The following is a 22,098-nucleotide window of genomic DNA, read 5'->3' on the forward strand; positions in this document are numbered from 1 at the left end:
TCTGAAATAGGCTGCCAAAGATAAAGATATCAAAAATACTCTATAAACACTCCCAGAATTAAATCTGTAATCTATGTGAGGAGGAAAAACCACGAGGATTGCAGTTCAGCTGTGAGAACGTGGAAACAAGCCTGAGGAAGCCGTTAAACAGGAAGTTTGTGATGAATGACTTAATCGAGTTGGAACTATTCATGATGGCTTAAAAATTCCTGTTTATATATTCCTTACTTCCTATAACAAAGTAGCCAGTTTTATTTCCTTATGTTTGTGTCAAGTGATACCCAGGCCCTTCCATGCATACATGCTACCCCACTCTACCCTGTGTAGTCCTCTGATAGCCATTGACAGGTGTTAAGAGCCAATACTCATTGAGACCCTGACTGACTCATTCTAGGACCACCTCCATCTCAGGGAGGCTTCCCATGCTACCCACGAGTCCCCTCGCCTCTCCTTTTTGCTGCTATTTTACATGACAACTGTATCTCCCCCACCCTGTGTACTATGGAAGATCGCTTTAGAGGAATTTTCTTTACTCTGGAATGCTTTGAATAAGATGAAGCACTTTGGAGCAAAATGGGAATCCACAGCAGTTTGGTAACTACAGTTCCATGTCAGATGGCCTAGAAAGACGGTCGTGTCTTAGAGTGTAGACCAGATGAATGGTGAGTGTTAGAGCTTTGAGGACAGCTTTGGGATCACCAGAGAAGTGTCAGGACTTTAGTGTAGACAGGTTATGGTTTAGAGGGTGCTCAGGTGAGAATAGAGCTCTGAAATGAAACCATCTTTATGGAGAAAAAGCAAGGCTTCTCTTACAACATGCTTTTGAGTCAAATTTCATGTACACTATTAACAATTTATGTCTAAATGCACACAGACTGTCGAGTAAATGTCTCATGATTTCCTTCTCACAAGCACACTGGACACTAGTCATTATTAGTAGTAACTCAAATCGGAACTCTGAGTAGTGGAGTGGGCTTTGCTACTCTGAATCTTGAGTGTGTTTTCACATAGCAGTGTAAAAAGGAAGCACGAGGTGGCATCGATAGTTGCTGGGTGTCTGTAACAGCTGCACACAATTAGAAAGCTCAAAAATGAGGGAAAATACTTTGGGAAAATCTAGTTTGTCTAGCATTTTTTAAAGAATTTCCAAAATTCCTACAACTGGGCGCTTTTTAGCCATATGTTCCAGTCTCTGAGCATGAGATTCTTTGTGTTTGTTGTCGACACCTATGCAGTCAGGTGGCACTTCTCAGCAGACGGGGGTCTCTAGGGACCATTTCGTTTTCCTTGTGAGTTCTCGTAGCCTCTTTACATAGGCTTTCCCTGGGAAAATGCATACCTGAAACTCAGCGTAGCTTCTGTCATAAAGCACCCACAGGGTAGCAAGTCTTATTGTGTACATTGACTAGCCATTAGGGCAAACGCTGGGTTTTATAAAGCAGTAAGTGCAATGACTACTTCTCCCCCAGTGTGTTGTGTACTCATGTTACTCCAGTGTGTTGCTTTGCTTCTTGATACAAGTGAGTACTAAGAGGTGGTTTTGTCAGCTTGCAGCAGTGTAGTAGGGAATCACAAAGTCTTGCCCGAGTTCTAGCTAATGGGAGGGAGCTTCTTTCTGCTCTAGTTTCCCCCTTTCTAAAGTGTGACCAGTGACACCTGTCTACGTGTAGACTACCCCGTAGGGTGAGAAGAGATGTAGCCACAACAGTACACTAGAAAGGAAGAGCCGTAAGGTACAAAGGCCAGGATTTCATGAGCAAGGTGCAATCAGCATAAATTGCTGCCTGGTGGTTATTACTGTATGGAAAGAAAGACCAAGGGTGCACCTAGAATTGAAAAGTAGAAAGAAATAGGAAATGTAAAAAGACCCAGGCCAGGCCAGCAGGTAGTGGCCTTCGCACGGCTGAGAAGCTCAAGCGCTAAAGTATGGTTCAGGTCAGACGCCAGGGTTCTGAGAGCCAGGGACCTGGCAATCAGGATGAAGAGAGATGCCTCGGAAGCACCAGATCCAGCAGGTGACAGGAACTGAAACCAGTAAGCAGGGGCAGGGCAGGGTTTCCAGCAGGCTTAGGGGGTGGTGAGAGGCAGGCACGGAGTCTATGTTTGACTAACTTATGACTCGGTCCTCACCTCCGATTTTTGTTGGAGATTCAGCATTCCTAGAAGTCTACTATGATGGATGAGTAGTTTCCAATGTTTTGTTTTGCTTTTAAATCTCATGCCCTTTTTTGATAGGGCTTCAAGTTGTTCATGCAGTTCAGATATATTATGTATGTTCTATAGCACATTGTTAGACATAGTTTTTTGTGTGAGATTTAAAACTTCAAGGTAAATGCATATTTATAGATTCTGCACTTCAGTGATTGCCTGATAATTGCTTTTGACTGGGAGGATAAAAACATCTTGGTTGGAAGAACAAAGAACAAAATAACCCTGTCCTGTGTCTCTATGTGCCTGACATTTCCCACCCTAGGACAGTACAGTAGATCTCATTCAAAACCGACCCAGTGGAGAGACCCAGCTATGGTCATTAAAGCAGATCTGTTTTGGCCAGCCAGGACTAGAAAACTGACTGTAGTGTGTAAATTTAGGCAATGTGTGTGTTGAGAAACCATCAGACCCTTCCTTGACACGAGTTGCTATTTCCCATAAATAACATGAATGCTTTATACTAGTTGGAACACTGGAATCTGGTTATCTTATATGTATATCTTATATACATGTACAAAACATTATTATTCTAAAGATGCTGGTGTCCTAGTAGTGTTATTAACTAACTTCATTCCTATTGATGGAGACGGGCATTTTTACACATGCTGCCTTGTTGAGTATGTTGAACTGTCCTTGACATAGAAGCTGAGGAAGTTGACGGCTCCTAGAAAGCTCTGTGGGGGTCATCTGTTGGTTTGTCAAATGACTCTTACTATTCCCTTCCTTTCACAGAACCTCTGGAGGGTAGCCTGGGTCCTCCTTCCTTCCTATTTCCTTTTCTGCTGTCTGTACCATGAGCTGTCCTAATGTGGAACATGAATGGTAGATGCCTAAGAGATGCCTAAAACCTCACATCTTCCCTGTAATGTTTTTGGGGTGTCAGTCAACAAAGTTTTATTGAGCTCATGTGTGTAGAACACCTGTTAGAGGCTTTGAGGTTAGAAACTTAAGTTTAATCTTGTGTTTAAGGAACTTGGAGTCTGGTCTATAGGGGCATAGAGCAGAGTGCTCAGGAGCAGAACAGGTTGAGCATCGGGGTACACCAGGTTTGTGTCTACCTTTCTGGCAGAACTGGCTTGTGTCAGGCTCCCTTAGCATGTGCTTGCAGTGTTCAGCCATCCAGAAGCATCAGGAATGTGTCTGCGGCTCCCCTGAGCCCAGAAAGCCAGCAGGGAGGGCAGTGTGGTTGGTACAGAGAGATGGTTGCCTTGGCCCTTCTCTAGTGGTATCGTACAGACACAGGCTTTGAATAAGTGTGTAGCACTGGTTGTCTGTTTCCTCACAGAATGCTTGCTGGGAGAGAATGCTGAGAGTATAAAATCCCAGAGCTCCATCAGTTGCAGGCAGCTCCCAGCAGAGTATTGTGGACATAGCACCTCAAGCCTGCTCCTCTTTAGTGTCCCACTGGCTGCATGAAAAACAGGAATTTATGTAACAAGCTCTGCACAGCAAACGTTTTCCTGTTGTGGGGGTGGGTGGGTAATTGTTGGCAAAGTTAGTATACAGCTCTGTTACACAGAGTGACCTGAAATGTCCTCAGAAAAATATGTAGTGCGATATTTTGATAAGTTAAGGATTGCTATGTCCAAAAAAAAAAAAAACCAAAAACAAAAACCCAACCAACAATAAGCAGAAGTCGTCCAAGCATTTAGTGGATACTAACCCTGAAGTTAGTGAACTATTTTTAAACTTTTTAGGAGTCTTCGTTATTATGTCTTCTTTGGTCCTGCTGAAAACGCCCCCCACCCCAGCCCTGGCGTCTGGCAGAACTGCCTCAGGCTTATAGAGCTGTACCCCCCCCTGTTAGTCAGGCAGTCAGGAAGCTGATCTCTGGAAGGATCGCCTCCTATACTCTCTGTATTATTAACTAAATGTGACAGGACCGGAGCAAGCTCCCTCTCTTGTAGAGGCCTATCAGAGCTTATCTGTGTGGCTATTGTGTTTAAAGAACAAATTGTCATGGAAGATACGGTGCCCAGACTCCCAGCATGTAGGTGGCTTTGGAGAATGCAGTTACAGGGCTGGCTGCTTTCCAGGCCTTGCCCAGGCAGGCTGCTGCTTTTTAAGGAGGAATTGGGGATTTTGATCACTGGTTTTGGTGGACACAGTAGCCAGAGCTGTAGCTCTGGTGGGGGTAGGATGACAGGGAGGTGGGGACAAGGAATGTTTTTGAGAATACATGGAATTGAGATACAACGTGAAAGAAATGTATTCCTTAGCCTTTTGGGAGATGTTTGGAGTTCACGACCTCATAACACACCTAGAGCTGAGATAGATCGTAAGTGAAAGAACAGAATGAAGCCTCAGGAGAGACTACCACTGCCACATACCCACATACCTGCCTGGCATCCAACCAGAAAGCTCCTGTTGGGCCATGTCTGATCCGCCCTCACTCTGCACCCTGGCAGCAGGACTTAACACATAGCTGTTGTGTTGCAATCCTTGGGTGGAATGTAGTGCAGAATGCATTTTGAAATAAGGGTTTCTAAGCTCTCTTAGGTCTGTGTCTGACTTTTGTCTCTTTTTACTAAGTGAGATTACCATTACACTCACTTTGTTTTCCATCTCTTGTTGAGAAAAGGCACTAATGTGCTCAGGGTCACAGAGAAGTCTGGCCCTGTATATTGTTCTGATCTGGTAGAACGGTTGGCACTTTAAGCACCTTCAGTCGCCGTCAACAACATGAGGATGTGGGCACTGTGGCTGCCTCCTTGGGTGACCACAAATCTAGTTAGAGCCTTTTGTGGTCCAACAGGGGTCACAGAGTATTTGGGCAACTAAGCCTTGTACTAGGTTGGCAGAGAAGGCCAAAAATTTGAGAAGCCAGGTGCATAGCTCTGCATAGCTCTGCTCTGAGGATTGTGAGACATCCAGAATTCTGTCCCTGGACTGGGCATTAGGCCCCTTCAGAGCTGCCAGGTGAATATGTAGCAACTGTGCTGGGGCAGGAAGCCTAAGTGTTCTTCACATTCCCAGATTTGTACCACAGGATCCCCCAAACGTCAGAAGTCATGCTGGGGGTTCCTTGCCTTCCTCTTGTATTCTCCTGTGGGTTTGCAGTTTGCACACATTTGCGGTGGCTTTGTTGTAGTATCCTATCAGCACATCCACTGAGTAGGAGCAGAAGGGCCTCACCTCACTTAGGGGAGCTTGCTTCAGCCCGGCCCCCCTCTAGTTACCACTCTGGACGGCATACTCTCTACAGTGTCCTAAAGTTAGTGCTTTGCTTAGAGCAGAGATGTTCTCACATTTGAATATTGCATTTTGTGGCAAGTTAACTTTCTCAAGAAAATAGCTTTTCTTTATATTCATTTTTATTTGCCTGATACAAAGACTCTGGTGTAAACAAGTTTAAGTCCTAACTTTCGGGGGAATCTATCTATCTTGGGAGTGAGTTAGATAGTTCAAACTAGCCCCAGACTCACTCAAAACCCCGCTGCCTTTTCAGCTGAGATCCTAAGTTGATACTGTGTATTGCTTTGGGTTTTTGTTCCTGAGTAGGAATAGATCCTGCTTCATCTCCCTTTATGTTACCCTATGGGCCCAATGACAGAGAATGTCACTTTGTAGAAATGGTGTTTATTTCACCTGAAAAAATGTTGAGAAGAGCTTTGTTTTTGAGTCAGGGTCAAAAACTGTATAAAAGAAATATATGAAAATCAATATATGTGTATATGCATGTATAAAAGAGAATATAAACTATGAGCTTATTTAACTAGAGAAATAATTCCTTTTTTTAGATGCTGTTTTTCCTCCATCAACTTGCGATCTCTTACTGAGTTTATTACTGCTGTTGAGAGCCAGTGAGGTAGCTTGTTTTGCTGCACAAGTTTTATTCTCAGAACCCAAGTAAAGGTGGAAGGTGAAAAGAGACTCCAAAAGCTGTCTTCTGACCTCCACACAAATTACGAGCTGTTAGGCTGCTCAGAATGGGCACTGTATATCTCTGATCCCCATTGAGCAGTAAGTTTTCCAAGGGGGGAGTGCTGCACTTCTAACATACTGTTTTGCTTTGCAGAATTCAATTCGCCACAATCTGTCCCTTCACAGCAAGTTTATTCGAGTGCAGAATGAAGGAACTGGAAAGAGTTCTTGGTGGATGCTCAATCCAGAGGGAGGCAAGAGCGGAAAATCACCCCGGAGAAGAGCTGCGTCCATGGACAACAACAGTAAATTTGCTAAGAGCCGAGGGCGGGCTGCTAAGAAAAAAGCATCTCTCCAGTCTGGGCAAGAGGGTCCTGGAGACAGCCCTGGGTCTCAGTTTTCTAAGTGGCCTGCGAGTCCTGGGTCCCACAGCAACGATGACTTTGATAACTGGAGTACATTTCGTCCTCGAACCAGCTCAAATGCTAGTACCATCAGTGGGAGACTTTCTCCCATCATGACAGAGCAGGATGACCTGGGAGATGGGGACGTGCATTCCCTGGTGTATCCACCCTCTGCTGCCAAGATGGCGTCTACGCTGCCCAGTCTGTCTGAAATCAGCAATCCAGAAAACATGGAGAACCTTCTGGATAATCTCAACCTTCTCTCGTCCCCAACATCTTTAACTGTGTCCACCCAGTCCTCGCCTGGCAGCATGATGCAGCAGACACCATGCTATTCGTTTGCACCGCCAAACACCAGTCTAAATTCACCCAGTCCAAACTACTCAAAGTACACATACGGCCAATCCAGCATGAGCCCTTTGCCCCAGATGCCTATGCAGACACTTCAGGACAGCAAATCAAGTTACGGAGGATTGAACCAGTATAACTGTGCCCCAGGACTCTTGAAAGAGTTGTTGACTTCTGACTCTCCTCCCCACAATGACATTATGTCACCGGTTGATCCCGGAGTGGCCCAACCCAACAGTCGGGTCCTGGGCCAAAATGTAATGATGGGCCCTAATTCGGTCATGCCAGCGTATGGCAGCCAGGCATCTCATAACAAAATGATGAACCCCAGCTCCCACACCCACCCTGGACATGCACAGCAAACGGCTTCGGTCAACGGCCGTACCCTGCCCCATGTGGTGAACACCATGCCTCACACATCTGCCATGAACCGCTTGACCCCCGTGAAGACACCTTTACAAGTGCCTCTGTCCCACCCCATGCAGATGAGTGCCCTGGGCAGCTACTCCTCGGTGAGCAGCTGCAATGGCTATGGTAGGATGGGTGTCCTCCACCAGGAGAAGCTCCCAAGTGACTTGGATGGCATGTTTATTGAGCGCTTGGACTGTGACATGGAGTCCATCATTCGGAATGACCTCATGGATGGAGATACCTTGGATTTTAACTTTGATAATGTGTTGCCCAACCAAAGCTTCCCACACAGTGTCAAGACTACAACACACAGCTGGGTGTCAGGCTAAGAGTTAGTGAGCAGGTAAGTTTATTCACTGCAGTATCAAGAGGCCTTTTGAAAAAGGGACACAGTACCATGTGTCTTCCTTCCATGGTTAGACATTAAAAAAATAAAAATAAAAAAAATAAAAATAAAAACGTAATTAAAGACAGGGTCTTATGTAACTCATCCCTACCAGGCCTGGCTTACTTGGTGCTGGGGTCTAACCCAGGGCAACACTGACAGAGCTATGCCCAGGGTTGCATTAGGCTTTCTTCTAATGCCATCTGGTTGCAGGTGCTTACCTGTTATTGTCCTCCCCTCCCTCCCTCCCTCCGTTTATCAGTTTGCCTTTTGGGGTTAAAATAGAGTGCAGATTGCTTTAGCAGCTTTTAAGACTTTCTTTTCACTGTAGGATGGGTTGTGCTTTCTGCCAGCTCTAAAATAAATGGACACATTGGAATCAAATCAGATGCCAAAGGTCTTTTCTTTTCCTCCCATTTTTTCTCAATAAAGAAAAAAAATGTACCCATTGAATAATTTTGTAGCTGTTTGAGAAGGCTGGAGCTTCCCCTACCCCCAACTTGATTAAGTACAATTGAGTTGAAAATGACTATATTTTTATTGTGTGTGTTTTTCCCCTTTAGGCTACATTTAAAAGTCCTTCAGATTGTCTGACAGCAGGAACTGAGGAGCAGTCCAAAGATGCCCTTCACCCCTCCTTATAGTTTTCAAGATTTAAAAAAAAAAAAAAAAAAAAAAAAAGTCCTTTCTCCTTTCCTCAGACTTGGCAACAGCGGCAGCACTTTCCTGTGCAGGATGTTTGCCCAGCGTCCGCAGGTTTTGTGCTCCTGTAGATAAGGACTGTGCCATTGGGAATCATTACAATGAAGTGCCAAACTCACTACACCATGTAATTGCAGAAAAGACTTTCAGATCCTGGAGTGCTTTCAAGTTTTGTATATATGCAGTAGATACAGAATTGTATTTGTGTGTGTGTTTTTTAATACCTACTTGGTCCAAGGAAAGTTTATACTCTTTTGTAATACTGTGATGGTCTCAAGTCTTGATAAACTTTGCTTTGTACTACCTGTGTTCTGCTACAGTGAGAAGTCATGAACTAAGATCTCTGTCCTGCACCTCGGCTGAATGACTGAACCTGGTCATTTGCCACAGAACCCATGAGAGCCAAGTAGCCAGTGATCAATGTGCTGAATTAATGGACTTGTCAAACTTTGGGGCAGAATAAGATTAAGTGCCAGCTTTGTACAGGTCTTTTTCTATTGTTTTTGTTGTTGTTTATTTTGTTATTTGCAAATTTGTACAAACAACTTAAAATGGTTCTAATTTCCAGATAAATGACTTTTGATGTTATTGTTAGGACTCAACATCTTTTGGAATAGATACCGAAGTGTAATGTTTTCTTAAAACTAGAGTCTACTTTGTTACATTGTCTGCTTATAAATTTGTGAAATCAGAGGTATTTGGGGGCTGCATTCATAATTTTCATTTTGTATTTCTAACTGGATTAGTACTAATTTTATATGTGCTCAGCTGGTTTGTACACTTTGCGATGATACCTGATAATGTTTCTGACTAATCGTAAACCATTGTAATTAGTACTTGCACACTCAACGTTCCTGGCCCTTTGGGCAGGAAAGTTATGTATAGTTACAGACACTCTGTTTTGTGTGTAGATTTATGTGTGTATTTTAAAGAAATTTCACCTGCTTTTATTACCCTGTGAGTTGTGTACAGCGCATAGCACCAAGTCTTCAGATAGATGCCACGTGCTTACAGCCTTCTAGGGAAGCCTGCCAGATGATGCCCTGTGTCACGCTGTCATAGTTCCCATGGGAACTCTGTCTGTCGCTCAGGAAAGGGGAACTTTTATCTAAGGTGATGTTCTTTGTCTGACTGGGGTTCGCCTCCTACTACTCTGAGCTGTTGGCTTTTGTCACGATGGAGGTGGCTTTGTGGCTCTGTCCTGAAGAATCCTGTCACTTCTCGGTCCCCACCTCTGTTCTCTTTGGCTCTGAACAGTGTAAATCTAAGGAGGAAGTTTACAAATAGGACTTCAGTGATTTATGGAGTGCTCTGTGCGCCTAAGTACAGACAGTGGCAGGATTAGTTAAAAATGAAGGCAGTAAACTTGGAAACCAGCCAGCTATAAATGGACATTTATTTTGAAATCCTTAGCTTAAGAATTTGAGAAGTTTTTTCAGCCTTGAGCAGCCTAATGTGTCTCAAACATTTACGTTTTTTATACATTCTATTTACCTGAAATCCTGCCAGACCAGGATAATTGGTTTTACCTCTCATTCCGTCCATCGGTGTTTCCCAGTCTCCCACAGTTTGAGGAATAGATGTACCCCAGCACCCCTCTTTGCCTTTATGAGAAGGCCTGGTTTGCATGAGAAGACCAAATTGCACTTCCATGAGAAGACCAAATTGTTTGTAGTGTTACTTAGCTCTCCCCTCGTTTGTTAGTGTGTGTTAACAAGAATAAAATGTCCCTGCTTTCACCCACCGTTGGCCAGCTTTGTCATAGGCTTCCCACCATAACTTTCACTATTTTAAACACATATTGAGCCACTGCTCGTCTGACTACCTTTGTTTGGGCACTCCAAAACAGGACTTGTTTTAGAAATGAACTCCTCCAAGTAGAGCCTCCTTCAAACAGAGTAGAATTTCCTGGTGTCAAAGAACCCGGGTCTGTCTCCCTTTCCTCCTCCCTCTGCCATTTCTTACCATTGCGGAAAGAGAGAGCCTCCGTGTGTAATCATTCAGTAGAGGCAGCTACCGCCCTGGCAGTGGTCTACCTGCTGAATGCCACTGAATGACTAGGAGGTGTCTCTCCCTTCAGAAGCTGTCAATTTCAGCAGCAACCCCTGTTTTCCTTGGTGTTAAGATCCCAGTGTGAATCATGGGCAGTTGTCTGGGGCACAGTGAACTCCAGGAAAGGCTTCGTATCTGTTTTGAAAACAAACATCAAACGTGTGAGCTCCGAGGGTCCTTTTCTGGGAGAATGTTCGCTTTCTGGTCTATTATTGTACATGATTGCTCTGTGAAAAGACTTCATCTATGCAGCCTTGTTTGATTCATTTCCTTTGGTGTGTTCTGTTGTTAAGAGCAAATTGTATTATAGAGCTATTTGGATATTTTAAATATAAAGATGTATTGTTTCCATAATATAGATGTATGGAGTATATTTAGGTGATAGATGTACAACTTGGAAAGTTCTGCTTGGACAAACTGAGTCTAAGTTAATTAGCAAATAATATATCCTGATGAGCAGGAAGCCCTGAAACCTAACAACAGTAAGCGGAGAAAATCACTTAAAATGGAAACAGTTCCCCAAAGGTGTTCAATTTGAACTTGTTCAACTGCTTAATATATGGTCCCCCCCCCCCCCAAAAAAAAAACCTTGAAGTTCTTAGTTTTCAGCTCTCCAAGTTACTGATTTTAAGTGAAGTTTCTCTGTGGTTTCAGCTGGGGAGTGATTGTTCAGTAGAGTGTGCATTGTGCTTTATGCAAACCAAACAGCCTGGCCCTGTGGCCGGGGACAGACAGACAGCCCGTCAGGATAGAGTCCCGCCCTTCGCCACCACAGCGGACTTGAGTAACAGTGCAGATGCCTTGCTCCTGTTCCATTGCTATCTGAGAAGTGCCTGATGAGGATGGTAAACTTACAGACACAAGAACAATCCTTACTGTGCGTTGTATAAAGCCATAAATGTACATAAATCATCTTAAGTGGCTTGGTGTGTGTCTTTCCTAGTGTTCAAAGGTTCCTGAGCGAGCATGTTTTTATTCAGTCATCAAGCACTTGAGTTAGACCGTCAACCCCAGTGTTAATGGCGTATGACCAAACCATGGCCCCTGATGTGAAGAAGTGCAATCTAAACTTAGCAAACCGTCTAGAGAGCAATGGTTCTCAGTGTGTGAGGAATGACCCCTTGAGGGGTTATCAAATGACCCATTCACAGAGATTGCATATCACATATCCTGACAATCATAGCATTACGATTCATAACAGCAAAATTGCAGTTATGAATTAACAACAAAAACAGTTTTGTTAAATGGTTAGGGGTCAACCTGACAAACTACATTTAAGGGTCTCAGCATTAGGAAAGTTGAGAACCACTGGCCTAGAGTCTGGCATGGTGTCATATGGCTTTATTCCTAACACTTGGTAGTCAGAGATAAGTGGGTCTCTCAGAGTTAGAGGCCAGCCTGATCTATATGGTGTGTTTCAGGATAGCCAGGACTTCATAGACCTTAAATAGTCTAGACTTTTTTATTCTTGGAATATCTGGAACCCCATTTAGGCCAGTAATTATAAGCATGAAACCTTGCTTAATACCAGACTGAAGGCAAACTAGGGCGAGACAAAAGCGGGGTCATGGTTAGTGTAAACACAAGGAGATGTGGCCGACAGGGTGGCTTTCCCAGGCCAAATGATCCCAAGTATACATTTTGTTCAGAGAGGATCTCTGGCTGCAGCGCAGAGGGGTGGCAGTGTGTTTGCTCTTGCCAAAAGCTGCCGGAGAAACGAGGATTCTGTTAATAGTTCTGACTGCTTTAAAAGAAGGTTCTGCTCTTTTCCCTCTACCAGACAAGCAGACGAGTTAATATAACAGAGAAATGGGGAATTCTAGGGATTTATTGTTTAGATAGCGAAAGGTCAGTCAGCTTGGGGTGTGTTCCTCTGCCTCCCCCGCTACCCACCGCAGTCTCTTCTAACAGAACCTGTTCTTTGAAAATGTAGTACCCAAAGGCCAATATATATAACCCAAAATCAAAAGACAAGCTAAACCCTGAGGCTCGTGCACATAGTTGTGAAACGTTTGGTGGGGTCCAAATGTGGAACTCCCTGATTGGTTTATACTAATGGAGCTCAGAAACCTGCCGGCTCCACTTCCTGAGCAGTCCTGAATTGATGAATGGCTGAAGACTTAAGAAGATTTTCAACAGCGTTTGGGCTCTGCTGTGGACTAGAGATGACCATAGTCTGTCTATACATGTATACTTAGGGTAACTTTAGGACCAGCTTATTCTACAGTCTTTGTCTTGGATGCTGTTTCTCTATAGGCTGAAACGACCTCACAGTGGTGGAACTAGTTCCTCTGACAGTGGTTGTATGGTTGAGTTCCATAGGAGGGCTGACCCCAAGAGCTGTACTAAGAACAAGTCTCTGAAGCACATCCTGCCAGACACAGTAAACCTTACATCATTTAAAAGTGCTCAGGACAGGCTTCTGGGCCTATAACTGGGATGCAGTGACATTGTAGGAGGGTTGCGTGCACTAAAGTCATCATGTAAGGGTAATGACAACTGCAGCCTCTGGCCAGTGGTTTCTGTTCTCCCCTTGAATAACGAAACATTAGAAACAACCACCTAAACTAGAGCAAAGGGCTTTGATGACGATGTGCATACACAGGCTTAAGGTGCTTTCAAGTCCACTGACTTGGAAATGGCTGAAGAAGGAAAGAGGGAGGAGGTAATTGGGAAACGAGGCATTACAGGGAGCCACCAAAAGAAAAGCTGTAAGCCCAAGGATCCCTTGAGCCCACAGTATTGTGCATCTAGAAGTTCGTGGAGGTGGCTCTTACTGTGTGACCGGGCTGCACTTGGGCCTCCTGACCGCTGAGCTCACAGGCGTGTGTCCCCCCGTCTGGTGAGCTTTCTTTCAGAGAGTGTCTATGTTGGTACCTGAGGAAGTTCACACTGAGAAGACATTCAAATCGCCCCCAAATATTCCTCATAAACTCCTGCCAGAGAACAGTGTCAAGCCATTAACAAGTTCACATGCCCCATCAATAATGTACTGGACGCTGCCAACTGAAGGAGTAGATTCTCGGCCTCCGGGAAGAAAGAGCAACTTTGCAAAAGGCTTCTTAACTCCTGGTATTTGAGAGACATGTAACATAGCACAGGCTAGCTTAGAAGCCATTATTCTTCTTCAGCATCCTGAGTGATGGGGTTACAGGTGTGCCCTGCTATACATCCATCACTCACTCTTTACATATTTCACAAGCTCCTCTCTTTAGTCAGCAGCTTTCTGAATCCTCTCAGAAGTGTATAAAGTTACTCCAAAATTTCGTTGCTGAAATAAAGTGACAAGACTTTGGCTCAACAGTTTGAGGACATTCCTCTCATCCCAGACTGGCAAGGCGAGTCTGGTGGGTAAGAATGGCTGATGGTGCTGGCATTCCTCTCTTCCCCTTGCTCCTGAGATGGCTCTGTCCAGGGCAGTCCTCTTCCTGCTACTCTAACGGGTCTCAGGGACACAGCCAGAGAGGTTTGCCTCACTGTGCTTAATTGATTGGAACTTCCCCCTGGCCCTGTTCTTGCCAGGCAAGAAGAGCTCTATACTAAATTATATTCAAGCCTATCTGAAGAGCTTGGAAATGCAGTCACATTGATGGAGACTTACCATCACTGTGTAAATACATCTATGCCGTACTGGCCTCTAAGAATTGCTGGAGTTTCAGGATTCTTGTTAATTTACTGACATTTCTGCCTAAATGAGTAGACCTTAGATGAACCATTAGAGTACATATTTTACTGAACCTTTTTTTTTTTTTTTTTACTTTCTTTTGTCTTTTTCGAGACAGGGTTTCTCTGTGTAGCCCTGACTGTCCTGGAACTCACTTTGTGGACCAGGCTGGCCTTGAACTCAGAAATCTGCCTGCCTCTGCCTCCCAGGTTCTGGGATTAAAGGCGTGCGCCACCACCACCCAGCTTACTGAACCATTTCAAACTGGTTTTCTAACTGATGAATTGAGACAGGAGCCTATTTGCACTTCAGTCCTTGATGTCAGATATGCCATGGGAACCTGCTACTCTGGAAACAGTTGGAGCCTCTGCATTAAAAAAAAAAAAAAGTGGTGCTTGGGTGGATAGGTTACCTGCCAGTGAGGTAACCTATCTAGTTTTCCAGAGACTTCCTGTGTCAGGAAGAAAAGACTGCATAGTTGTTCTCTTAGCTTAGGTCGTGGTAGACTTTGGGGGATATGTTTCTTTAGGGGGCCCCTGGGATGCTCTGCAGCCCCCCACATTATAAGCGGGGAAGTTGACTGGTGTGTTGGTTCCCGTCTAGTATTTTCTGTGTTCTCATTTGCTGCCTCTATCTTGAGGAGGGATTGTGTAAACAGTTTAGCAGACCCATCCACCAGGACAGTTGTAACAGTCTTGGGGCCTCTAGAAGTGAGTACCTGTTAGGAAGTTTTACCTATTACGTCCCAATTATGAAGTAGGGGCATTTGTTTCCCCAAAGGCCCCTTCCTCACCATGGGCCAGTACTGTGTGTGTTTCCTTCCACCATGTGGGTCCTAGGGATCAAACTCTGGCTGTCAAGCTTGGTGACAAGTACCTTAACACTCTGGGTCTTCTTAGCATTCACAAGTCTGTATCTTTTATAAGACACCACATAGCATTGTATTACAGCAGCTCAAGTAGACTGAGACATCATGCCTAGGCTCTCCCAATCATGACAAGGATCTCCCATCATGACAAGGCTCTCCCAATCATGACAAGGCTCTCCCAATCATGACAAGGCTCTCCCATCATGACAAGGCTCTCCCAATCATGACAAGGCTCTCCCAATCATGACAAGGATCTCCCATCATGACAAGGCTCTCCCAATCATGACAAGGCTCTCCCAGTCATGACAAGGATCTCCCATCATGACAAGGCTCTCCCAATCATGCCTAGGCTCTCCCAATCATGACAAGGCTCTCCCACCTTCCCTTTGTATTTGCCTCTACCATGTGCATACATTCCAGCCGTTAGCTCTCAGGATTCTACCCTTTCCGTGTGCCAGAAGGTCTCTTAACCAGGAATGCTTAGCCTCCCCCACCTAGGAGTCAAGGTCTTGTCCTTGAAAGGTACCAAGCATCTCCGAGTAGCTACCTGGGTGAGGTGAATGAGTACAGGACCTCCTTTTTTAAATACAAGGCTGTAACTACGTTTAACCCTGAACATGTAGCAAAGACTGTTGAGAGGCAACCCCAGGCATCCCACCGAGATCCCAGAGAGTCTGAGCAACTGCCAGTGCACTTGACCCTGGACACAGTCAAAGGCATTTGTCTTTGGGAAACCAGTCTGTGTCTGCCAACATCCCTACAAATTAAACGCAGAACAAGAAACCAGGACTAATTTGACAAGTCTGGAGCTGTAGCTCACTTCATTCCACCAAGGGAAGTAGAAAGACAAGAGAACAGACGACCGAGGCGGCCATGCCTAGAAGGGATTTTGCCTGTGTTGCAGCTAACCACCTCCTTCACCATATAGCTTTGCTTTAGCCAGCCTTTCACTTAGCTCTCGCCTCTCATATTGCTATTAGCAGTCTCAGCATAGTGAATGCCACTTCATCTGCTGCCTCTCAGAATTCATTTCTCAAAAAGCAACAAACAAACAAGCCAAGTTGTGCTATGCTGGGCCCAGTCAGCACCTCTGAGTTAGAAAGAGGCAGGCGGCCAGGCTTAATTGACTTGTTTCCACATTCTACCTGAAAGCTCTATCAATTATTGCTTTAATTTTTCTTCTTTTACATTTCTTTCGTGTGTGTGTGTGTGTGTATGTATGTGTGTGTGTATGTGTGTTTATGTGTATGTGTGTGTATGTATGTGTATTTGTGTGTGTATGTGTGTATATGTGTGTGTATGTGTGTTTATGTGTATGTGTGTATGTATGTATGTATATTTGTGTGTATGTGTGTGTATGTATGTGTGTGTATGTGTGTGTATGTGTATGTATATGTGTGTGTGTGTGTGTGTGTGTGTGTGTGTGTGTTCATGTGAGTGTATCGTTTTTACTTGGTGCTTCACCCTGACCTGCTGAGTTGCTGAGTCATGTAACTGGCCCCATTGTAATTTCTGCCCCAGGTTATAATTGTTCTTACACTTCTTTCCAACTGAGAGTCAATAAAAATATGTATATTCTGATATTTAAAAATATCTTGAGACATTTGGAAGTTCAAATATATATATTTTAATATTTTGAAATGAAGTATTTGGGGTAAAGGAACTGACTGTCCTTCACAAGTTTGGCCTTCTTTAGGCTCGCCATTCCCACAAAGACAGATACCTACGAGGAAGCGATTGTGAAGTTGCAATGAGGTATACCCAGGGTGGAAACTGTCATTTATTCTTATAAACACATCAAGACCGCAGGAGTTCTGAGAGATTTATGGATTAGATTTTAAATCAATATTTAAGTTTCTAGTGCCTTCTGACTCATTCTATTAAGAGCATAGACATTGTTTTCAAAGCCCTGGACGGAGCCAGCTAGAAGCACTCCAGATGTCCAGAGCTCATATGACCATAAACTGATTTGGGGGGGAAACAACGACCTGAGCAGTTGTCCTTGGCTTCTCTTAGGCAATCACATGATTACAGAATAGATGGCTAGCAATAATTCTGTTATTGCTCGGCCACCCAGAGGAGTAGAGAGAGGAAGAAGACGGAAGAAAACTCCTTTCTCAGAGCCCTCCGCAAATGGGCCTGGAGCAAATGACACCCTCTGTCTGTCATTTGTGAGTAACAATGAAAAGACTCTGGGATGTCTGCAGGCAGCATATTCTCTAGTGCAATGCTCTCAAAGTCTGTGTTATCTTACTTTGTCCCACAGTTGTTCCAGATCTACCCATCTTCCTGATATTGGATCTGAGTGTTGGGTAACTGGTATGAATTTCATGAATAAAAATGCAGTCTGGGAGGGACAATGATACCCCTTTGACGAGTAGAAGTTTTAATGCTCTTCCATAGCAAAAACAAATTTACCTCAGCCTGGGGTCCCAAAGGTGCTCCTCTGACCTCCACAGGAGAGCACTCTCAGATGAGTTCTTGATTCTGCCATGGGTGTTGAAACGTAGGGAGAAAGCTTGCTAGCTGTAGATTTGCATCACTCTGTAGATTTCAAAGGAGCACCACAAAAATAAGATATTTTCAAGTAAGGCTGCCATTGGCCAGCAAAAACATAAGCATTGGAATTGGGAGTTTCTCTTCAAACTATGCTGATGCTTCGTTTTTTTAGATCTCTAGTAGAGTTCCAAGACTTGAGGAACAGCTGTAATTTAAAACGTGAAGAGGGGCTAGCAAAATGGCTCTAGGGCTCTAAAGCACTTGTGCCAAAAGACTAATAACGTAAATTAGATTTTCTAGAACCTTCACAAAGGTAGAGAGAACCACAGAGTTGATCTCCCTGTGCACAAGCATGCACACACGTACATCATAAACATACCACTAACAAGGAACAGAAATTCTTAAGCGAATGGATTGCTGGGAAAGGCTTTTCTTCCAAAGGCTTTCTGCCTTTAGTGGCACTGCATCTGTAATGCCTCCGGGCTCTTACACACACCTCTCATCTTCCCTCTGAATTGAAAAGAGTAATTCAGACCAAAGCACCCTGAACCACAGACAGCGAAACCCTGTCCCTGGGGTAAAGGTGACTTTACTGGGGACCTTGGGGGACCTGGAAATGACAGACGGTGACTCTCAACAGGCAAGTTACCAGCTGTGGCTGTGAGACTCAGAAGATGTGGGAGAACTCAAAAAACCCTGCAAACCCAAGGGTAACCCCTAGACCTGTGGGATCACGGTTTTGGATGGAGGTATGAGGGGGCAGATATCTGTATATGATCCCAGATGGTTTTCATAAACACTGAAGTTTCAGATCCAGGTAGAAATTCTGTAGCTGTAATGTGTTTTGTCATCCACTCATATATCCATCCGTCCATTCACCCATCCATCCATCCAAGAATTAAATTGACTTACATAGTACCTGCTCTGATCCCCTACGCACTGCTCCGGGTAGATACATTCTGTATTCTTATAGCGCTTGTGGGCATCCACTTCTTTTGAATATGTGGTCTAGTTTATGGTATGAGGTAGTCAGTTAAAATGGACCACTTGAACAGGTGTGGTGGGAGCACACATATTTATAATCCCTGCACTCAGGAAGGAGACCAAGCAGGAAGATCGTTTTGTGGCCAGCCTGGATTTACAAAGACATCTGGGGGGGGGGGCGCACTTGGATTGAGTAAATACTGAGCTCTTCCCTGGGTGGTGCACAGTTTAGCCTCCAGCTTGTTGGGGGCGTCCTTAGCCAGACCTGGCAAAATGCCAGCTCTCCAATGCTATCAGCAACCCATGGAGTACCATGGAGCATCTTGAAATTGTCTGAGCCCAGAGCAGACCTCAGGGGCCCACCCGAGCCAGATGGCTCTGTGGCTGAGCTAAACATCCAAATCTAAGGACAGTAACAGGCCAGAACATCAAGGAGTTGGTTTCCGTCAGAAATGAAGCCCTCCCGATCCCTTCCTCCTTCTATGAACAAGGCAGCTCGTGGATGTGAGCACTTCCGGAATGGAACGTAGGCTGGGAGGAATGCCGGCTGGGAGGAACGTCCCCTGAGAAGCTCTGTGGTTCTGGCTGCTGGCCGAGCCAGTGGCTGAGACCCATCCCTAATCCAGCCCAATAAGGAGTCCCCGAAATGCCAGGGTCTCCAGGATAGTGATAGTTGACAGTTCATCTGGGTTGTGTGGCGGGCCATGCACCGTTTCACACTAGGGAACATTCCATCAGTGGAAGTTACCTTGATTTTCTATTTCGTTTGTAAAGTGTGTCCCATAGTAGGATATAAGCCAGTCTTTGTTGTAAAGTCAGAACCATAGCCAATAACAATACAAGCTGACCTTTTCTCATGGCCCAGGGTCATCATTAGGAACACACGTGACTGAGCATTTTGGTGCCCAGCCCTGCCCTAGGAGCTGTTGAGGGAACCCTGTTCCCGGAGTCTGTTCTCTACGTTTCCCCCTCCTCCCTCCCTTCCTGTACCCTCTCTTCCTCCCCTTCTGCTCCCTCTCTCTTCTATTCCTCTTCCACCTCTTCCTCAGTCCTTCCTCGGATACTCATTATTATGGGAAAATTGCATGTGCATTTTATTCTCATGGTTAATATAGATTAACTGTACATATTAATTTATTTCACTGTGAGGTTGATTATGAACCGTGTCCAACCTAAGCACAAATGAAGAGGATAAGAAGTCTAATGAGAGGTTGGGGGGTGTAGCTCAGTGGGAGAGCATTTGCTTGCATTCCAGAGGACCTGGGCTCAATCCCCAAGGCCTGCCCCCATCACACACACACACACACACACACACACACACACACACACACACAGTACCATGTACACTCATCACAAAGACTGAGTAAGGATGACCTCGTAGCTAAACTTGTTTTCTATCTGTTCACATTTAGCACCAGATTATTTTGAAGAAAATATCATGTAATTTCCCCTATAAGTACACACTCAAATGCATGAAGTAGTCTATGATATATAATGAGAAAAGTGCCTCAAAGTGTTAAAGTATGTTTACACACAAATTATATCCAATCAAGTCTTCAAAATATAACACCGAGTCGCTTAAACAACTGCAAATCCAGTTAGTTTATATTTTCCTTGCCCGTTCTCTGCGCCCCTTTCCTGCATCCCCAACTTCATCCTCAGGACTTGACCTGGCTGAGGGCATAAAGGGGATGTGGACACAAAAGCCGGGCGGAATTGGGTGCATTGGGCTTTCTAATGGAGAAGTCTTAGCACTACAGAACCTCAGCAGGCTTATTATGTTCTATTATTATAAATTACTTGTATACATATTGAACAGGAGGCAGGGTTATTGTGTACAGCTTATCAAGGAGGTAGGGTTATTACAAATCGCTAAACAAAGAGGTAGTCTCTGCAGACAGCAGTCTATAGGCCAAAATACAAGAGCCGGGGAGGAAGTCGAGATGCGAACTTTCTGCACACACTATGGATAGATGGGCATGGACCAGAGAAGGCTTTGCTGTCCCTCTGAGCCTCATGCCCTGGGGCTGAGAGCTCTGCCACTCCCAAGGGTATGGAGCTTTGAAGACCTTGCCTGTGTCAACAACACACCTTCCCTCCGGGCTTCTGTGTTCCTGGATTCCCTGTCAATCTCTGATCCAACTTATTTCCCATTTATATATCCTGTTTTATAAAGTGTCTTTTAAATATTTTGCCTATTCTCTAATATTAAGTTGTCTTTCTATATTAATTTTTTAAAAAAATATTTTTTAAACAGGTTTCTCTGTGTAGCCCTGGCTGTCCTGGAACTCTCTCTATAGACCAGGCTGGCCTAGAACTCAGAGATCTGCCTACCTCTTGCCTCCCAAGTGCTGGGATTAAAAGCACGTGCCAACACCGCCCAACAGTAAAGGAGTTTGTTGATGATTTACAGTCTGTAGTCCAACTCTCATCAATGGTCAGCAGCAGCTGTGAATGGAAGTCCAAGGATCTAGCAATTGTCCAGTCCCACATGGCAAGCAGGCGAAGAAGAGAGAATCTTTCTTCTTCCAATGTCCTTATGTAGGTCTCCAGCAGAAGGTGTAGCCCGGATTAAAGGTGTATGTCACCATGACTTTAATCCCAGATGACCTTAAATTCAGAGATCTCCCTGTCTTAATCTTCTGGAATTCATAGCCACTATGCCTCAAGATCTCCATGCCAAGATCCAGGTCAGAAATTTGTATCACCCAGTCTCCAGATTAGGATCATTGGTGAGCCTCCAACTCTGGATTATAGTTCATTCCAGATATAGTCAAGTTGACAACCAGGAATAACCACTACATGTATGTATAATATATAAAACATATGTTAATTTAGATATTATACGTAGTCAGATACAGGTTTGCACATATTTCCTTTAAATATGCTACGCCTTTTCTTGACAGTGTCTTTTGGGGTTTTGTTTTGTTGAGGCGGGATCTCCCAGTGCATTCCCGGCTGCCCTTGAACTGGTGATTATCCTGCCTCAGGCTTCTGAATGTTGGAAATACAGGCTTGTACTACAACAGCTGCCTCCAGGCCCAACTCTTTCAAGAACAGCCTAAAGTGTCTGTGATAGAAATGGTGGAAGCATGTGGTATCATATCCCTCTCATGTATGATCGCCACAGCAATTGATCATGGTTGTCCCGTGAGAGCTATACAATAGTGGTGTTCTATTCCAATCACTTCCTGCAGAGTCGTTCATGGAAACCTTCTAGAAGCAGACTTCTCTGAAACAACGGTTTATACCCCTGTGAACTCACTGGATCTTTAATAGCTTCGGGAATGCAGGCATTGTCAGAGCTCCTGCCCTGCTTGGTTTCGTCTGTTTGTAAGTCTCTCTCACTCTTCCCTGTGGCTGGGCTGGGGTGTATACACCACCATGGTTTTTCCAGGTGCTAATGTGAACACTTCCTGAATCCACTCAGCAGATCCTATGAGGTGGCATTGGTATCTGTGGGTCCTCGTCGAGTTTGTCCCAAGGTAGTTTAGTTGGTCTACCTTTGATCTTTTGTGTGGGCTCCTTCCAGGTCACTGTCTCCAGAAGAATCTCCTTTAACTTCTTACATTTGAAATAATGTTTTTTTTTTCTACCATAAATGCCTTTCTCTGTGCAAAATAATAGGAAGCCAGGATGAACACTCAAATAATAGGATGTTGATTGTTCCCATTAAAGTTGAAAGGGAAGGTCCATCGCTGGAGCA

At 44.5% G+C, this 22,098-nt stretch overlaps 1 protein-coding gene across 1 annotated transcript in view; it reads left to right on the plus strand.

The window, feature by feature from the left end:
* The window catches only part of Foxo1 (forkhead box O1), an 81,773-nt gene extending 70,473 nt beyond the window's left edge, over positions 1-11,300 (plus strand). The window contains exons 2-3 of the mRNA NM_019739.3: positions 6,230-7,581; positions 8,187-11,300. Of these exons, the coding sequence (NP_062713.2) occupies positions 6,230-7,567 (1,338 nt within the window). The 3' untranslated portion in view covers positions 7,568-7,581; positions 8,187-11,300. The remainder of the gene's footprint in view (positions 1-6,229; positions 7,582-8,186) is intronic.
* The last annotated feature ends 10,798 nt before the right edge of the window (positions 11,301-22,098 follow it).

This window comes from Mus musculus, chromosome 3 (genome assembly GCF_000001635.26).
Source record: "Mus musculus strain C57BL/6J chromosome 3, GRCm38.p6 C57BL/6J".
NCBI lineage: Eukaryota > Metazoa > Chordata > Mammalia > Rodentia > Muridae > Mus > Mus musculus.